Below are 15,328 nucleotides of genomic sequence, written 5' to 3' on the forward strand. Positions count from 1 at the left end.
TTCTTCACACCCTCTGCCTGTGACCTACCTCGTCTTCTAGCGATGCAGGGGAAGCTGTGTGACTGTAGGCCAGCTATCCACCCTCTCTGAACCACAGACACGTCGTTTGGAAACTGGGAGGCTGTCAGAGTGTATGCTTCTCTGCCCGCCCTGCAGTAAGCCCCCGTCTCAGGTGGGGAAGCTCTGGCAGCTGTCTGTTCTGCCCACACTGACTCAGGCCCCTCTTACCGCTTCCCCACAGGGACTGTATCATGCTCTGCTGTCTTAATAGTGGCACCAGCTTTGTGGCTGGCTTCGCCATCTTCTCCGTCCTGGGCTTCATGGCATATGAGCAAGGAGTGCCTATTGCTGAGGTGGCAGAGTCAGGTAAGTCTGCAGAGGTGAGATGTGGAAAGCCCAAGCTTCTGGAGGTTTCCAGGGGGTGAGGACAATGTGGCCACTGCAGTCTTCCTGTCCTGGGTTTGTTTCTCTTCAACTGCAGAGAAAGCCCTGACCTTCCTCACTGGGAAGCCAAAGCCTTCATTTACTTCCCAGGCTACTGTTTCCTGCCCCCCCCCCATCCCCATCATCACTCACTTTGGACTTGCTCCATTCTGTGCCCAGCCTCAAGGTGTCATGTTTACAGCACAACCTGGACAGCCCTGGGCTGCTGGAGCCATCCCACCCACTTCCCTACCACTGTGGACTGTCCCCTTCTGGGCCACACCTCACCGCAGACCCTTTGCACACTCTGCGCCTGTGCCTGGAGGACCTAACCTCCCCTCCTTTATCCATTCTACATATAGAATCGTCACACCTGTCACAGCCCGAAGCATAGTTGCTATGTTTGAATCAAACAAGCTGTGGTCAGGGAGATGATTCACCATGACAACTCCTCCTTGACTTGCATGGCACTTGGACTCTGAAGAAAGCACACTGTGATGAGAAGGTGCAGGGGGTCCTGAGTATTGAAGATATGATGGTCCTCAAGGCGGGTGGGTCAAAGTAGATGACATCAGAGGTGAGCGCTGCCTTATACACCTCACGGTGCGCTTAGCTCCTCAGTCCATTGCAGGGGCATTTATACGCCTTTGTACCAAGCAATCGCAAAGGAAAATTCTCTTCAAGCAAACATGAAATATTTACAAGTATAGGCGACATACTGGGACAGAGATTAAACCCAAAATAAGTAGGACCAGAGGAATAATAACGAGAATTCCTACAATTAATAGGGAATATTGCAAAAACCAAGAGCTCTGTTATAAAAAGATGAACAAAAGTCATAACTCCTTGGCAAAACTACCAAGGAAAAAAACTAAAATACAATTCGCTAACGTATTAGTGACTTTTCCATTGCTAGGATAAAATGCCACTACTGAAGCAACTTACGGAAGAGTTTATTTGACTTATAGTTTCAAAGGATAGAAAGTCCATCATGGCAGGAAGGCATGGCGTGGTATTAGGAGCAGGAAGCTGAGAGATTGCATTTTAACCACCTTTAGAAAGCAGAGAAGCCAGCAGGAAGTGGGGGAAAGGCTATAAACTCTCAGATCCCACCCCGGTGATGCATTTCCTCTAGTAAGACTGCTCCTCCTAAAACACTCCACAGCAGCACCACCAGCTGGGAACCAGCTGTACAAATGCATGAGCCCACCACCAGCTGGGAACCAGCTGTACAAATGCATGAGCCCATCGGGGCAATTCTCATTCAAAACCACAACTACCATTAACAATGAAAGGGGGCCAGTGCTGTGTAATAATCCTTTTGTACACTGTGAAGATGGGCTGCTTTCATTGGTTTAATAAAGAACCAAATGGCCAAAGCTAGGCAGGAAGCAGTTAGGCAGAAGAGCCAGACTGAGGTAACACTGGGATGAAAGAGGGTGGAGTCACCAGGAGATGCAGAGAGAATGAAGATGAACTTGCAATGTTAAGAAAGGTACTGAACCACATGGTAGAATGTAGATAAGAAATATGGATTAATTTAAGTTATAAGAGCTAGTTAGTAAATAGCCTAAGCTATCGGCTGAGCATCTATAATTAATAAGTCTCCATGTGGTTATTTGGGAGCTGGCTGGTGGAGCAGAAATTTCTGTCTACACCTGATACGCAATGTCCAGGACCACATAGAGCTGTATAAAGCCTGAAAAAGTTTTTAAAAAAAGTTCTGGAACACAGAGTCCAATGCAGCTCAGTGGATAAAGGCACTAGCCACACAATCTGAAGACCTGAGTTTAATCCCTAGAACCCACATAAAGATAGACAAGAACTAACTCCACAAAGATGTCCTCTGACCACTACATGTATTCTCACATACACAACATACACGTGTGCACACCCTATTGTAAAAAAAAGTTTTTAATTCCTTTTGGACTGCGAAGGAAGAAGCAGATCTACAGACCCCAGGACTATAATAAACACTAGGGACCACTGTGAATAGCTTCCGCCTGGATTTGATCACACAGGTTATATGGGTGAATATATGTTTAAAAGGCAGTGGGCTCAGACTGACACAGAAGAAACAGGAAAACTGAGTAGTTCTATATCTTTTAAAGAAGTAATTTTTTATTTAAAACGTTTTGGGCTGGCTCAGTTCGTAAATCTCTTACCACCCAAGCACAAGACGCCAAGAGTGAAAAAAGCTGAGTGTGGAGGAGCTTGCCTATAACTGCAGCCTTGGAGGGAGGAGAGAGAAGACACGCAGATCCATGAAGCTCATTGGCTGGAAGGCCTAGCCAGACCAGTGAGTTTCAGGTTCAGTCAGGGACCCTAAAGATGAAAGTGAAAGCAAAGACACCCAGCATCCAGGCTTCCACATACACATGCACACATTCATGTACCATACATATACAATACTCACACAGAGAGAGAGACACACACAGACATGCACACGTGTATGCACACAGTCAGATGCAGGAAATCTGATATGTCTTCTGGCCCCTGAGAGTTGCTGCACTTCCGTGATGCTCATAAACTTAAGCAGATGCCCAACACATTATACACACACATATGTGTATAAATATACTATGTGAGTATATGTGTGTATATAGTGTAGATAGATAGATAGATAGATAGATAGATAGATAGATAGATAGACAGATAGGGAGAGAGATAGGGAGAGAGAGAGAAAAGAAAGGGTGTACAGCATTACTACAAAAGGTGGATAGGAATTTTCCATGAATTAGTAAAGAATCACGCTGTGAAATATGAAAAACTTTCAAGTCCACACCCCCAGTTGTTGCCATTTTCTTTTCCTATAACAGAATACCTAAGATTGGGTAATTTCTAAAGAGTGGGGTTTTTTTAAGCTGATAATAGTTTCTGGAGAAAGGGAGATCTGGTGTTGTGGTATCTTATGCAGCTCCACCACATGATGGAGGCATCACATAGAAGAACCCACAGAGAGTGAGACAGGTGCACAGAAAGAGGCGGGGTACAAAGGAGTTGATCCTCTCTAACCTTTGCCTATGAGAATCACTCCATTCTCAAAAGAACTAATCCAGTTGCCCAGGCAGACATTAATCCCTCTTGACCTATTCACCTCTTCAAGACTTAATTGCCTCCTAAAAACCCACCTTCCAACACTGCTACCCTGACAAGCACATTTGGATATGAAAACTAGGAGTGATGGTGCCTGACACTGAACCAGAGGAAGATACAAGATAACAAGGATAGAAACAAACCAATACAGAAAACTCACTGTAGTAAGTAAACACTGTGGGGGAAACATGGAAATAAACTGATTTATGTGTCTTGACCAAAAAGAAACATTGCAGGAGTAATGCAAGGTTGGTGTATTGTTAGGAACTCCATTAATAGTATGCACTGTATTCATAGATTAGCAAAAAACCAATATCTCCATGGATACAGGAAAAACAATGTTAACGAAATGTAACACCATGTATGTATATTTAAAAATTAGCAGGAGGGGTGGAGAGATAGCTCAGTTAGGAGTGCTTGCCGTTCTTGCAGAGGACCCAGGTTTGATTCCCAGTACCCACATCAGGCAGCTCATAACTACCTGTACCAGTAGCTCCAGGGTATCTGATGCCCTCTTCTGGCCTCCATGAGCACTGAACTCATGTGGTCACATAAATTCATATAGGTGCACATATATGTGCACACAGATACACACACAAGTAATCTTAAATTTTAAAAAAAAGTAATCAGGAAAATATCAGTTGAAGGGTATTTTTAAAGTGTTATGTGGAGAGAGCTGGTCATGGTGGTACACCTTTAGAAGCCTGAGGCAGAAGGATGGTGATGCCAGCCTGGGCAAACATAGTCAGACTTTGCCCCCCAAAAAGGTATGTATTTAACAGTTTAAAATGTAAATATGGGTGTTCTTCTATATCCCTCACTGGGGAAAGACAAATGTGCAAGAAAATGTGCATGGGCAACCGTGCAAAGGAGGTACGGAGAGGGCTGGAAATCAAAGAGAATGGCTACTGTCATGAAGGGCAGCAAAGGATGAGAGGAGGGATGGAAGGGGCAAGGATGGGCTGGGGAAGGAAGGGACAATGCTTCTCAGAGTGTCTCCCTTGTTGGCCTTGACCCTGGGTGATGTTCTCACACTGTAGCCACACTGGGTGCTAAGGAACACAGAGAACAGACACGGTGTGCCGCTTGGGTACTGGAGGCTAAAGATAAAAGACAAAGCAATAACTGTAGTGTATTTGTTCAGAACAGGAATCTGAGCTAGAGATTCTGCTGACTGGAATATGTGTTTTGGGGTGGACTAAACTGATAAGTGTGTGTAAATCCCAAGGCTGCTATTTTCCTCTGAGGAGCAGGTCCTAGAATGTACTGTATTGGAAGTCATGGGATATGTATGCTTAGACTCCCAGTTTCCATGTGTGGATAGAAACATGTAGACTTGCACAGGAGAGAGGAATTGCTGAGGGAGCCACCTGCAATAACACTCCAGTTAACAGACAACCCCTGTGTTCAGACCTGGGTTTACTAAACATCACTGTGCCCAGTCAGGACCCTTGAAGAGGCAGTCGGGTCCAGGGCTAGACCAAGACACAGTGAAGCCAGAAGATAAGGCTACGCTCCAGAGAAGCCTGGGAATGTATCAGAAGGATGTAAAACCTACCTGAAAGAGCCTGCAATGACCAGTGCTGGGACAACTTGAACAGCAAAGGAAATAATGATCATCTGTGTCATAACCCAGAGAAAAAGACTGAACACTGAGGAGCCCACAGGGGCACGAACATGTCACCTTGTGAGTGACTTTGCAGACTCCTGCTGAACGAGTGTGGAAGGAAAAAGGAGGATCCATCCTCAGGCGAGCACCATCATAGCAATGACTGTAGAAGCAAAGCTCCGATGGAGGTTGAGATCACAGGGGAGGGGCGAGAGGAGCAGGGTCCTGTGTAGCCCAGAGGTGCTCCTCCCCTGGGAGAGGAAAGTCACTGCTTCATCATGGAGATGGTGCCAACACCAGCCTACCTAAAGGCTGATGTTTCTCTGAGAAGGAGACGTGACACTTCTGTGAATTTTTTTTTTTTGTGTGTGAGAATTGCTGGATTTCACTGAGATCAAGCATAAACGATTATAAACACAAATTGCTCAGTTTTTGTTTGCTAGCAGTAAATAGTTGGGAAAAATGAAATACTTGAAAAAAAAATTAAAGACAAAAGGTCTGGAGAGGTGGCACAATGGTTTAGAGCACTGACTACTCTAACAGCAGAAGACCCGAATTCAATTCCTAGCACCCATGCGGTTGATTACAACCTTGTTTAACTCCAGCTCTGGAGGATCCATCGCCCTCTAATGGCCTCTGTAGGCATTGCACTCCGACATGAAGGCAGACAAAACACCTGTGTGCAGAATAAAAATAAATATTTTAAAAAAATAGCCTGAGAGGAAATGTCCACAATGCCTACCTTCTTCCCATCTAACAACAACAACAAAAACCCTGCTCCAACCCAATAAAAAGGAAATGGACCAATAAAGGAGGCATTTGTGGGAATAGTAAGCACCAAAGGTAGCCGGAAACACAGATTAAAACCAAAGTGAATGGACAGTGCAAAGTCATTGTTGAGCCCGAAAGAATAACAGTACCAAGTGCTGGCAAGAACATGGAGCCTCAAATGCTGTTTTAAGATGACAAAATGGCTTGACTGCATTTGAAATCAGCATTTCATAGGTGAAGTTTGCGGTTTTTACCCCCAGCAATTCCATCCTAAGCAGCACAAACAACCAAAATCTAAAATAATAATAATAAAAAAGCTGGAGAGGTGGCTTAGAGGTTAGGGACATGAACTATTCCTCAGGTAGTAAAATCGCCTGTGCCTCCAGCTTTAGGGTGTCTAACACTCCCTACTGGCCTCCAGGCTTTCAGATGCACACATGTACACACACACACACACACATACTTACACACACACACACACAACTCTTAAAATTAATCTCATTTAAAAAAAAATCCACCGGGCGGTGATAGCGCATGCCTTTACTCCCAGCACTTGGGAGGCAGAGGCAAGCAGATCTCTGTGAGTTCGAGGCCAGCCTGGTCTATAAGAGCTAGTTCTAGAACAGGCTCCAAAGCTAGAGAAACCCTGTCTTGAAAAACAAAAAACAAAACAAAAAAAACCCTACCAGTGTTTGCCAAGGATGCTGACGGAGGTGGGATGGAGGTGGTGAGCAGCTAGAGGCAACAGCAATGCTGTGTATCCTGATGGTAGTGGTGATGTGGACTTGTTTTCAGAATCTGGATATACACTTACACTGGGCTCTTATGGTATATGGGTTGTTCTGTAACAATTCCTTCTGCTTGGCGGCGTTCTCACTATTCTCAGAACCACCTTTAGGGAGACTGTTCCACTCTGGCTCAGCTGCTGTCTGGTCCTGGAGAGAATATTTGAACAATGGGAAAGTAGCTGGCAGCAGACACAGATCTGTGGGTCAGAGACTCCTGGCCCTCTGCACAGCGACACCCTTTTCTGTAGGCATATATTAACACTGCACCATCAGCACAGTCCGGACAGGAGATGCCAGTGGGACCTGGGTCCAGTGGCCTGCAACGCTGCCATGTCCCTGTAGATGGAAACACTGGAAGACTGACCTCTTTCCCTCCCCTCCAGGTCCTGGACTGGCTTTCATCGCCTACCCCAAAGCCGTCACGATGATGCCCCTCTCCCCATTGTGGGCCACCTTGTTCTTCATGATGCTCATCTTCCTGGGCCTGGACAGTCAGGTGAGGGGCAGAAAGAGGGAAGGGGATGGTGGGAGGGGGAGGGAAGAGACATATTGGGAAGGGGGAAAGAATGGGAAGGGAGGAACAGAAGAACAGGGACTAGACAGGCCAGGTGCTACAGCTTTTAGACCCTGGGCTCTCTCTTGGCCTCCCACATCAGGCCACCCAGCAGCCCTGCCACTTTCTTGGTAGACTCCAGTCATAGACATGTCTAGTCTATTTGGTGCCCCTCCACCCCTTCTTGTCTACTTTACTATATATATATATATATATATATATATATATATATATATATAGTGTGTGTGTGTGTGTGTGTGTGTGTGTGTGTGTGTACAACTGCTACAGTACACACGCAGAGGTCAGAGGACAACTTGTGACGATTACTTCTCTTACCTCTCTTCATCAACAATGTGTGTCCCAGGGATGGAACTCAGGTCCCCAGATCCCAATTTGATTTTTTGGGTGGTGTGGGGGGGGGCGTTGTTTGTTTTTCAAGACATGGTTTCTCTGTGTAGCCCTGGCTGTCCTAGAACTCACTATGTAGACCAGGCTAGCCTCAAACTCATGTAGATCTGTTCTTCTCTGCCTCCAGAGTGCTGGGACTACAGATGTGTATCATCACATCTGGCCCCCAATTAAACTTTTAAAATGATGCTCTAAGTTCTTTCATTCTGATAAGTGACTCCCAGCCAGGGGTTCGAGGAAAAGCAGAACAGGTCCTAAAAGGGTGGACTGTGACTAATTATAGACAAGGGTCCCCGTGTCCCCATTCCGACCAAGCCATAGAGCACTTGGGACACAGGAGAGCTAGTTTCCTTCCTCTGGCCCTGTGACGAGGTCTCCAGGACCTGTTCTTGTGATCCTCTGGGTGCTTCATCCCCTTCATCCAGCTGCTGTATACCCACTAGGCCCTAGGGACCTCTGTCCCTCCCTCCCTCCCTCCCTCCCTCTGCCACAGTTGTCTTTGGAGCAGTACCTAGGAGTGAATTGCATGCTCCTGTACCCTCATCCCCTACACCAGCCTACCCTCCCTCCCTGCTTCTCTCTAAGCCCAGTCTCATCCTCCCCATGGCCTTCCAGCTTCAAGCCTGTGGCCTCTCCTTGACCACAGGCCTAGAATACAACCCCTGCCCACTGCTGAGCCCAGAGAACTGCTTCCAGCCATGTTGGAGGCTCTCAGTAGGGCATCCTGACAATCCTATTCTGTGAAGAAGAGAGCTACGGTTGACAAGGGAAGCAGCCCTGATCCTCCAGCCTTAGGGGGGAGGGTGGTGCCCAGGTTAGCCCAACGAGCACTACTCCCACTCACGACATTGCAAGAGTCACTGAACACCCAAGCCCTGCCCTGCGTGTCTGTCAATCCAGCCACATTCAGTTTCTCTCTGGAGCCAGAATCCTTCCCCAGAATCCACTAAGCCATGCCGCAGACACGCCGGCTGTTTCTGCTGATAGCTTCCCCTTCCATTGTTGTCGGCAAAGCCTTTTGGAAATCAGGGCTCTGCAGCTGGTGTGTGACAGGGAGGCAGAGGCTGCTGCCTGACGGAGGAGGTGGGACTGAGGCATGGGCTCTGCTCATTCCCCTCTGGGTTTAAAAGTAGAAGCCAAGGCTTAGAGGAGCCGAGTGACTTGCTGGGGCAGATACCCAGGTCTGCTTGCCTCTTACACATCCACACCCTCATTAGCTTCCTGGGTAAGCAGCCTTCTTTGACTCCCATTTCCCTCCACAGGACCCTGGGGGAAGGCTGGCAGTACCAGCCCTTGCTGTGGAGGCAGTGCAGAGGGCCAGGGTTGAGCATCAGTTCCGAATAGCTCCTAGCTGTGTGCCTTTGACCTCCCCTCCCCTCTCTGGGCCTCAACCCTTTATGTATAATGGAAATACCTTGTCTGGGAAGATAGATGTGAATCAGACGAATAGGGGGTTCAGGGTCCCCCAACATGGTAACTAGCAAACGTGCACTCCATAGCACAAAGGTGGGAGACCACATCAGAAGCAGGTGGTTCACAGCTGGGCTCTGCCACCAAAAGGTAACAGAACTGGATGTGGCTTTCCCTCGGTCATAGAGCAGGGGATTGGCAGAGTCCTAGAAGTCAAAGACAATGGCCAATGGAGAGCCTGCTGTGAGAGCAGATTCCCAAGCTCCCAGGAGGGTTTTGAGACTCCCGCCTTGCCTTGGGGCAAAGGCTGGGTCTTCTGTCACTCACAAACCCTGAGGCGGCAGGAGATGGTTAGTAGTCTGGTCTGTGTGCTGAGTGACCCTGGGCAGTAGCTTCTCTCTCTCTCTCAGCATCTTTGTCCTGGTCCATTCAGTGAACCTACTGGGACTAGTCGGGGCTGGGTTTGCTGTTGTTGCCTCTGTAACGGGATGGAATGTGAAGGTGCAGGGTAGGCCAGTAAGAAGGGAGCCCCTGGTATGTGGACCCAGGGTGCCAAGACAGGCCTTTACATGGGCCTCACACATTGTGTCTCTCCCTCTAGTTTGTGTGCGTGGAGAGCCTCGTGACTGCCGTGGTAGACATGTACCCCAAGGTCTTCCGACGGGGCTACCGGCGAGAACTGCTCATCCTGGCCCTGTCCATCATCTCCTATTTCCTAGGCCTGGTGATGCTGACAGAGGTAAGTGATGTCACCTGTGCTCCATCACACTCCAGCTCCCAGACCTCAGACCCCGAGGCTGCGGGCAGATCCAGAACCTTCTCCACTACTCGGGAACCTGCTCTTCCTTTCAGGACACTGTGAGAGCAAACACAGACTCTGAGTACAGGATCCTCACTGTGTTAGTGCTACAGGCAGTCATTGCTAGACAGGACAACTCACATGGGCACCTGTCAGGCCAGACAGTGTTTCCCTGGTCATCCCTTGGTGACCCTCCGGTGAATAGCACAATGTCAGCTCTTGGGCCCAGAACCGGCTCCATGTCATGATGTCAAGTTCAATACTGGCTTTTCTGGAACGTCTCTCAGATTAGGCACCTGGGTGACATTTGCTGTGTGTTCCAGCCTCAGCCTCCTGTGTGTTCCTCCTTCTTCCTATCCCTGTAGGTAAGGTGGGCTTCTCACTGACCCCGAATTGAGGAGGTCTTCTAAACCATGTGCTCATTCCACCTCCACAGCCTTTCTGTCCCTGTCTTGGGTCAGGTATCTTTGGAAGGTGAGATTAGGTGTCTCTCTCCCCATAACGCACAAAAATAATTAATGCAGAGAAAGGGGGAGGGGAAATCCATTGCTGAGAGACACAGAGGTTGTGTGAGAAGCAGGGAGGAGTGGGGAACTGGAATCCATCAGGCAGATGGGGTGAATCAGAGGCCAGTCATCTTCAGAGACCTCTTCCACATCTTCCTACAAAACCATAGTCTCAGGGAAGTTCCCTGGCTTTCCTTCCCACCAGGATCCCTGTCATCTCCCCATCCTGGGTCACTGTGTTTCCAGCTCACTCCCTGTCCCTCTGGCTGTTATAAAGATCCCCAATCAGCCTTACATCTGTCCTGTTGTCCCCCAGGCCCAAAGGTCCATGAGAACAGGAACCTCCCCTGTTCAGCCAGGGGATGCTGGAGGCAACTCAGATCTTGTGTTCAGTGTGAGTGACCGAATAATTGCTGTTCTTACTCATTACCACGTTAACAAGAGTGGCAGTCACTGTTTGAGCAAATGAATGGGGTGAGGGTCCAGTTCCTGCTCTCCCTACAGTGGTTCTGCTTGTGCTTCTCTGCGTGGGGAGGCCAGGCTACAGCGAGTAGGGCCTCATTAAGCGCTGGTTAATTACACAGCCTGGAGTCATTTGTTGCATATAAATTGGGGAGGGGATAAACCTGACACCTTGAAGAAGCTAGTGGGAAGGTGTTGGTGTGGGGATCGCTGACTCCCAGCACAGCCTGCCATGGTTGCCCCCTGTACACAGAGCTCTCTTCAAGGGTGCACGGTGACTCCCAGGGGGTCATCAGGGAGCCAGCGCTCCAGCCAACCGAGACTATTAATCAGTAGGCATTTGGGCTTCACATGCCAGCCCTCCACCCCCACAGAGGGCTATCTTCAAGTTATTGTGCAGAAGAAATTCACAGTGGGCCCAGTGAGCCATGCCAGCCAGCCTCAGTTGTCCTGGTAATTGCCTGCCAGAGCCCCTACCCCCTCTCTCAGTTACACTTGGTTAAAGCTTAAGTCTAAAGAAAATCTAGGCTACCCACTTCTTATCTTCGTCCACAGCAGTGTGACCAGTGGCTAGGACTATGGGCCCTGCCATTTAGTTCTCAGCCCTTCTACTCAGCTCCATGACATCCTGTTGCAAGTGGCCTTGCCTCTTGGTGCCTCAGTTTCCCTGTGGGGACATTGGATAACAATAGTCATGCCTGTCAGTGAATTATTGGAGATGAGGGAACCAATAAGTACATTGAAATGTGGAAAAGTTAAGGCTATCGGTTCTTTAATGGGACTGTGTTCTGAGGAACATGTCACCAAGTGACGGCATATGAGCATCAGAGAAGGAATTCTTAAGCTTTGCTATACACAGCCCCTTTTTACCCAAGAAATTTGTCACATGGACCTGGGTATATAGGCACATAAAATATATATACAGGGTCTGAAGAGTTGGCCCAGTGGATAAGAACACTGTCTGCTCTTGCAGAGAACCTGGGTTTGATTCCTGGGACCCATGTGGCCCCTCACAACCATCTGTAGCTTCAGTCCCATGTGTGTGATCTAACACCCTCCTCTGGCTTCCATAGTCATTTTACACATGTGGTACATAGATATACATGCAGGAAAATACTCATAGACTTAAAAATAATAAGTATAGTTGTTATTATAACATTTTATTAACTATTATTTATTATTGTACTATTACATATAAGAATTACATATTATTATAAGTATAACTTATAAACAAACATTTACTTATAATAAATTATGAAGAAATTTCTTTGAAAACAACTCTTTGGTGTATATGTAATTTTGTCATTTATTAAAACAGAAGCAAAATTGCATACTAATGAGGTAGATGTGCTTACATAAGAATCAAATCTTAGCTGGATATGTGATACTGCAGGATGCAGAATGTCTTTAATGGTTTTCAGAGTTGACCAATATTTTGGTTTTATGGTCATCAATACTGAGAACACTGGTTGCATAAATAAACCATTCACAACTTCAGAAGTATGTTCAGGGCCATTTCAGAAATTGTGGTTCCGTCCTAATTCCAAGGCAGAGTTATTGAATGATCACTTATGCGACTCAAACAGCAGTTTTTAAAACCATACCTTCTGAGACTGGCAAGATGGCTCAGTGGGTAAAGGTGCCACCAAGCTTGACCACCTGGTTCCAGAACCCACATGGCAGAAGGAGAGAACAGACTCCCACAGCAGTACTCTGACTGGCACACATGAACCAAAGCACAACTCACATGCGTGTGCATACATACACACACACACACACACTCACACATACACTAAATGTAAAAAGAAAATCAAACATTCTAATTATATAATGCAAAAACGTTCTAATTTGATACACACTGAGGAATGACTAAGAAACTTCTAAAAAGTGTTTGTTTTCCGTAATTGAACCATTATGTTTCTGGAAGAGCAGATCCCTTTATAAGCACAGTGAAAACACTGTGGCTCATAGCATGTAGTCTCGAATGAGATGTCTCTGGCGTTGTTCATTGAGTATCATGAAGGGTGAGTAGTAGCTCCACCCTCCCTGTGTTTTCAAAACATGAGGGTATCACCAATAATATTAAAAAGGGAACGTTATTCCTGGAAAAAAATACTTCTGGTACATTCCAGAAAATCTGTACTTCAGGCCTCATACCCATGCCCCCCTAACCTCCATTACCCAGAACCGTGTGTCCAGATGGTGCGTGGGCTCTGCAGTTAGTCACTGTCTCCCCGTGCCCTGCATACTCAACCAGCTCTTCACAATGGTGTTATGTGTGGCCCTGTCTTCCTTATGATTTTACCTCTATCTCTGGAGGTAACAAATGAGGGAGCACATGGTCTCAAGCTATGGAATATGCATGACAGAAGACAGCCCAAGGGAGGTGCCTTGGGGGACTCTTGTTCCAAGTGAGACCCCTCGGTAGACACAAGAGGTCCTGTAACTGCTCTCTGTTTTTTTAGCCCACTGTCCTGACTTCCCCAGCTTCCCCAACCTGACCCCTCCATGCTCTTTCATGTTGATTTCCCTGCATGTCAGTTCTTTGAGTACCATTTATATATCAGGATGGTTTTCCTTACAAATGTCATTTCAAATCCGATCCTGGCTGCTCTTCTCCCTCCCTGTTGACAGAGGCTGCTCGTTCATCCCTGGCCACCAGACTCCTGAAATAATCACACAGAAATCTGTATTAATTGCAGTACTATTTGGCCAATAGCTTAAGCATATTTTTAGCTAACTCTTACCTCTTAAATCAACCTATCTGAATTAATCTGTGCATCACCACGAGGTCATGGCCTACCGTCAAGGTTCTAAGGTCTTTCTCCTCTGGTGGTGGCTACATGACATTTCACTAACTCCGCCTTCTCTCTCCCATTCAATTTAGTTTTCCCGCCTAGCTCTACTCTGTTCTATCACAGGCCAAAGCAGCTTCTTTATTCATTAACCAATAAAATCAACACATATACAGAAGAACTTCCCACATTGCCTCCCTGCTCTTCCCCTGCTCTCAGCACCCCCAAATCCTCATGAAGAAGACTTTGAGTGGCAATCTTTCCACCAAATTTCATCTTCAGAATTGATCTGATGGTTGTCCCTTCACACCAGAACCCCCATGAGCAACAATCTGCTGCTTCCTAGGTCCCTCCTGTTTTCATAGGACCAGCACACTTCCTGCCGGCCAATCATCTCTGGATTATTCGTAATGCCTAACATCATATGAACAGTATGTGAAGAGTGACAATGTACTGTTTGAGGGAGAATGCCAAGAGATCTGTTAGGGCTCTCTACAGAAACATAGTATAAAAAGGGGTTCCCTAGGATGGTTTACATGATAGTTACTTGTCCCATGAAGCAGGATACCCCAATGGTTGTAAACTGGGACTAGAGGTCCAGGAAGATCACTTGAAAATCATTAGCATTGTGTCTGTGTTGGAAGGCTAGAGAAGCTGGGATCCGTGGATGGTGGTGGAGGCCATGATAGAGATACTCACTGAGCAATGCATGAAGACACACTTTTCCTCAAATCTCTTTCTATCTGGTCCTCTAATGGAAGATTCTGGCCACTCTGAGGGCAGATTTTTTCACTTTGGTCAGTCCCCACAGATATGCCCAGAAGCAAGTCTCTCTCTCAGGTTGATCCTGATTCTGGTCAAGTTGACATTAAGGTCAGCCATCGAAGGGCCAAGCGTGTGTTATAGAGTGGGTCCAAAGGCAATCCATCATCAGTAATTCATCCCAAAGATGAGCTATGCCCCTACTGTGTGTCCATTTCTGAGCTCTGGGCAAGTCAGCCAGTAGCATGCCACAGAGTCCATGCTCCAGGTGATTTACATCTTTTGGGGGATCTGCTGTGCACTGGGCCCTGTGCTCAGGGCTCAGTGCACAATAAGGGCCAAGGTGGGGGCCTCTCAGGCAGAGCTCAGAGCTCTCAGTGGCTGACAGGCTATTTTTAGGATTGAATTGTGAGTTCCGACAATGAAATCTAAAAGCCTGAAGAAAGAGCGAGGCTGAGGAGGGAGGGCTTCTCAGAGAAAGTGACATTTTCACTGAGCTTTGAAAGATCTTAACCAAATGCAGGGTGAGACCACTTTTCCGGGAATGGGTGGTGGGGCAGGTTGGAGGGAGCCCGGGGTACATGTAAGCCTCTGAAAAGATGGAAGATGGTAAGACTAGCAGCAGGAAGGCCTGGCTGGAGACTGCTGGAGTTGGGGAACTCCATCAACACCTGGCCAATTAGACATATTCCTGATTAATTCTTACATCCTAAATTAACCCATTTCTATTATTCTGTGTATTGCCACAAGGCTGTGGCGTACCAGGTAAAGTTCCTGCGTCTGTCTCCTTTGGCAGCTACATGGCATCTCCTCAACTCCACCTACTTTTTTCCTCTATCTCTACTTGGAATTCCTGCCTTGCTCTATTCTGCACTGCCATAGGCCCAAAGCAGCTGCTTTATTAACCAATGGAAAGAAAACACATTCACAGCATGCAGAGGGGAAT

The 15,328-nt window shown here is 47.1% G+C and overlaps 1 protein-coding gene across 1 annotated transcript in view; it reads left to right on the forward strand.

The window, feature by feature from the left end:
• The window catches only part of Slc6a11 (solute carrier family 6 member 11), a 118,994-nt gene that overhangs the window by 97,485 nt on the left and 6,181 nt on the right, over window positions 1-15,328 (forward strand). The window contains exons 8-10 of the mRNA XM_041639958.1: window positions 242-366; window positions 7,071-7,183; window positions 9,660-9,797. Coding sequence (XP_041495892.1) covers window positions 242-366; window positions 7,071-7,183; window positions 9,660-9,797 — 376 coding nt within the window. The remainder of the gene's footprint in view (window positions 1-241; window positions 367-7,070; window positions 7,184-9,659; window positions 9,798-15,328) is intronic.

This window comes from Microtus oregoni, unplaced genomic scaffold (genome assembly GCF_018167655.1).
Source record: "Microtus oregoni isolate MIOR12 unplaced genomic scaffold, Mior012 000002F_ref0000024, whole genome shotgun sequence".
NCBI lineage: Eukaryota > Metazoa > Chordata > Mammalia > Rodentia > Cricetidae > Microtus > Microtus oregoni.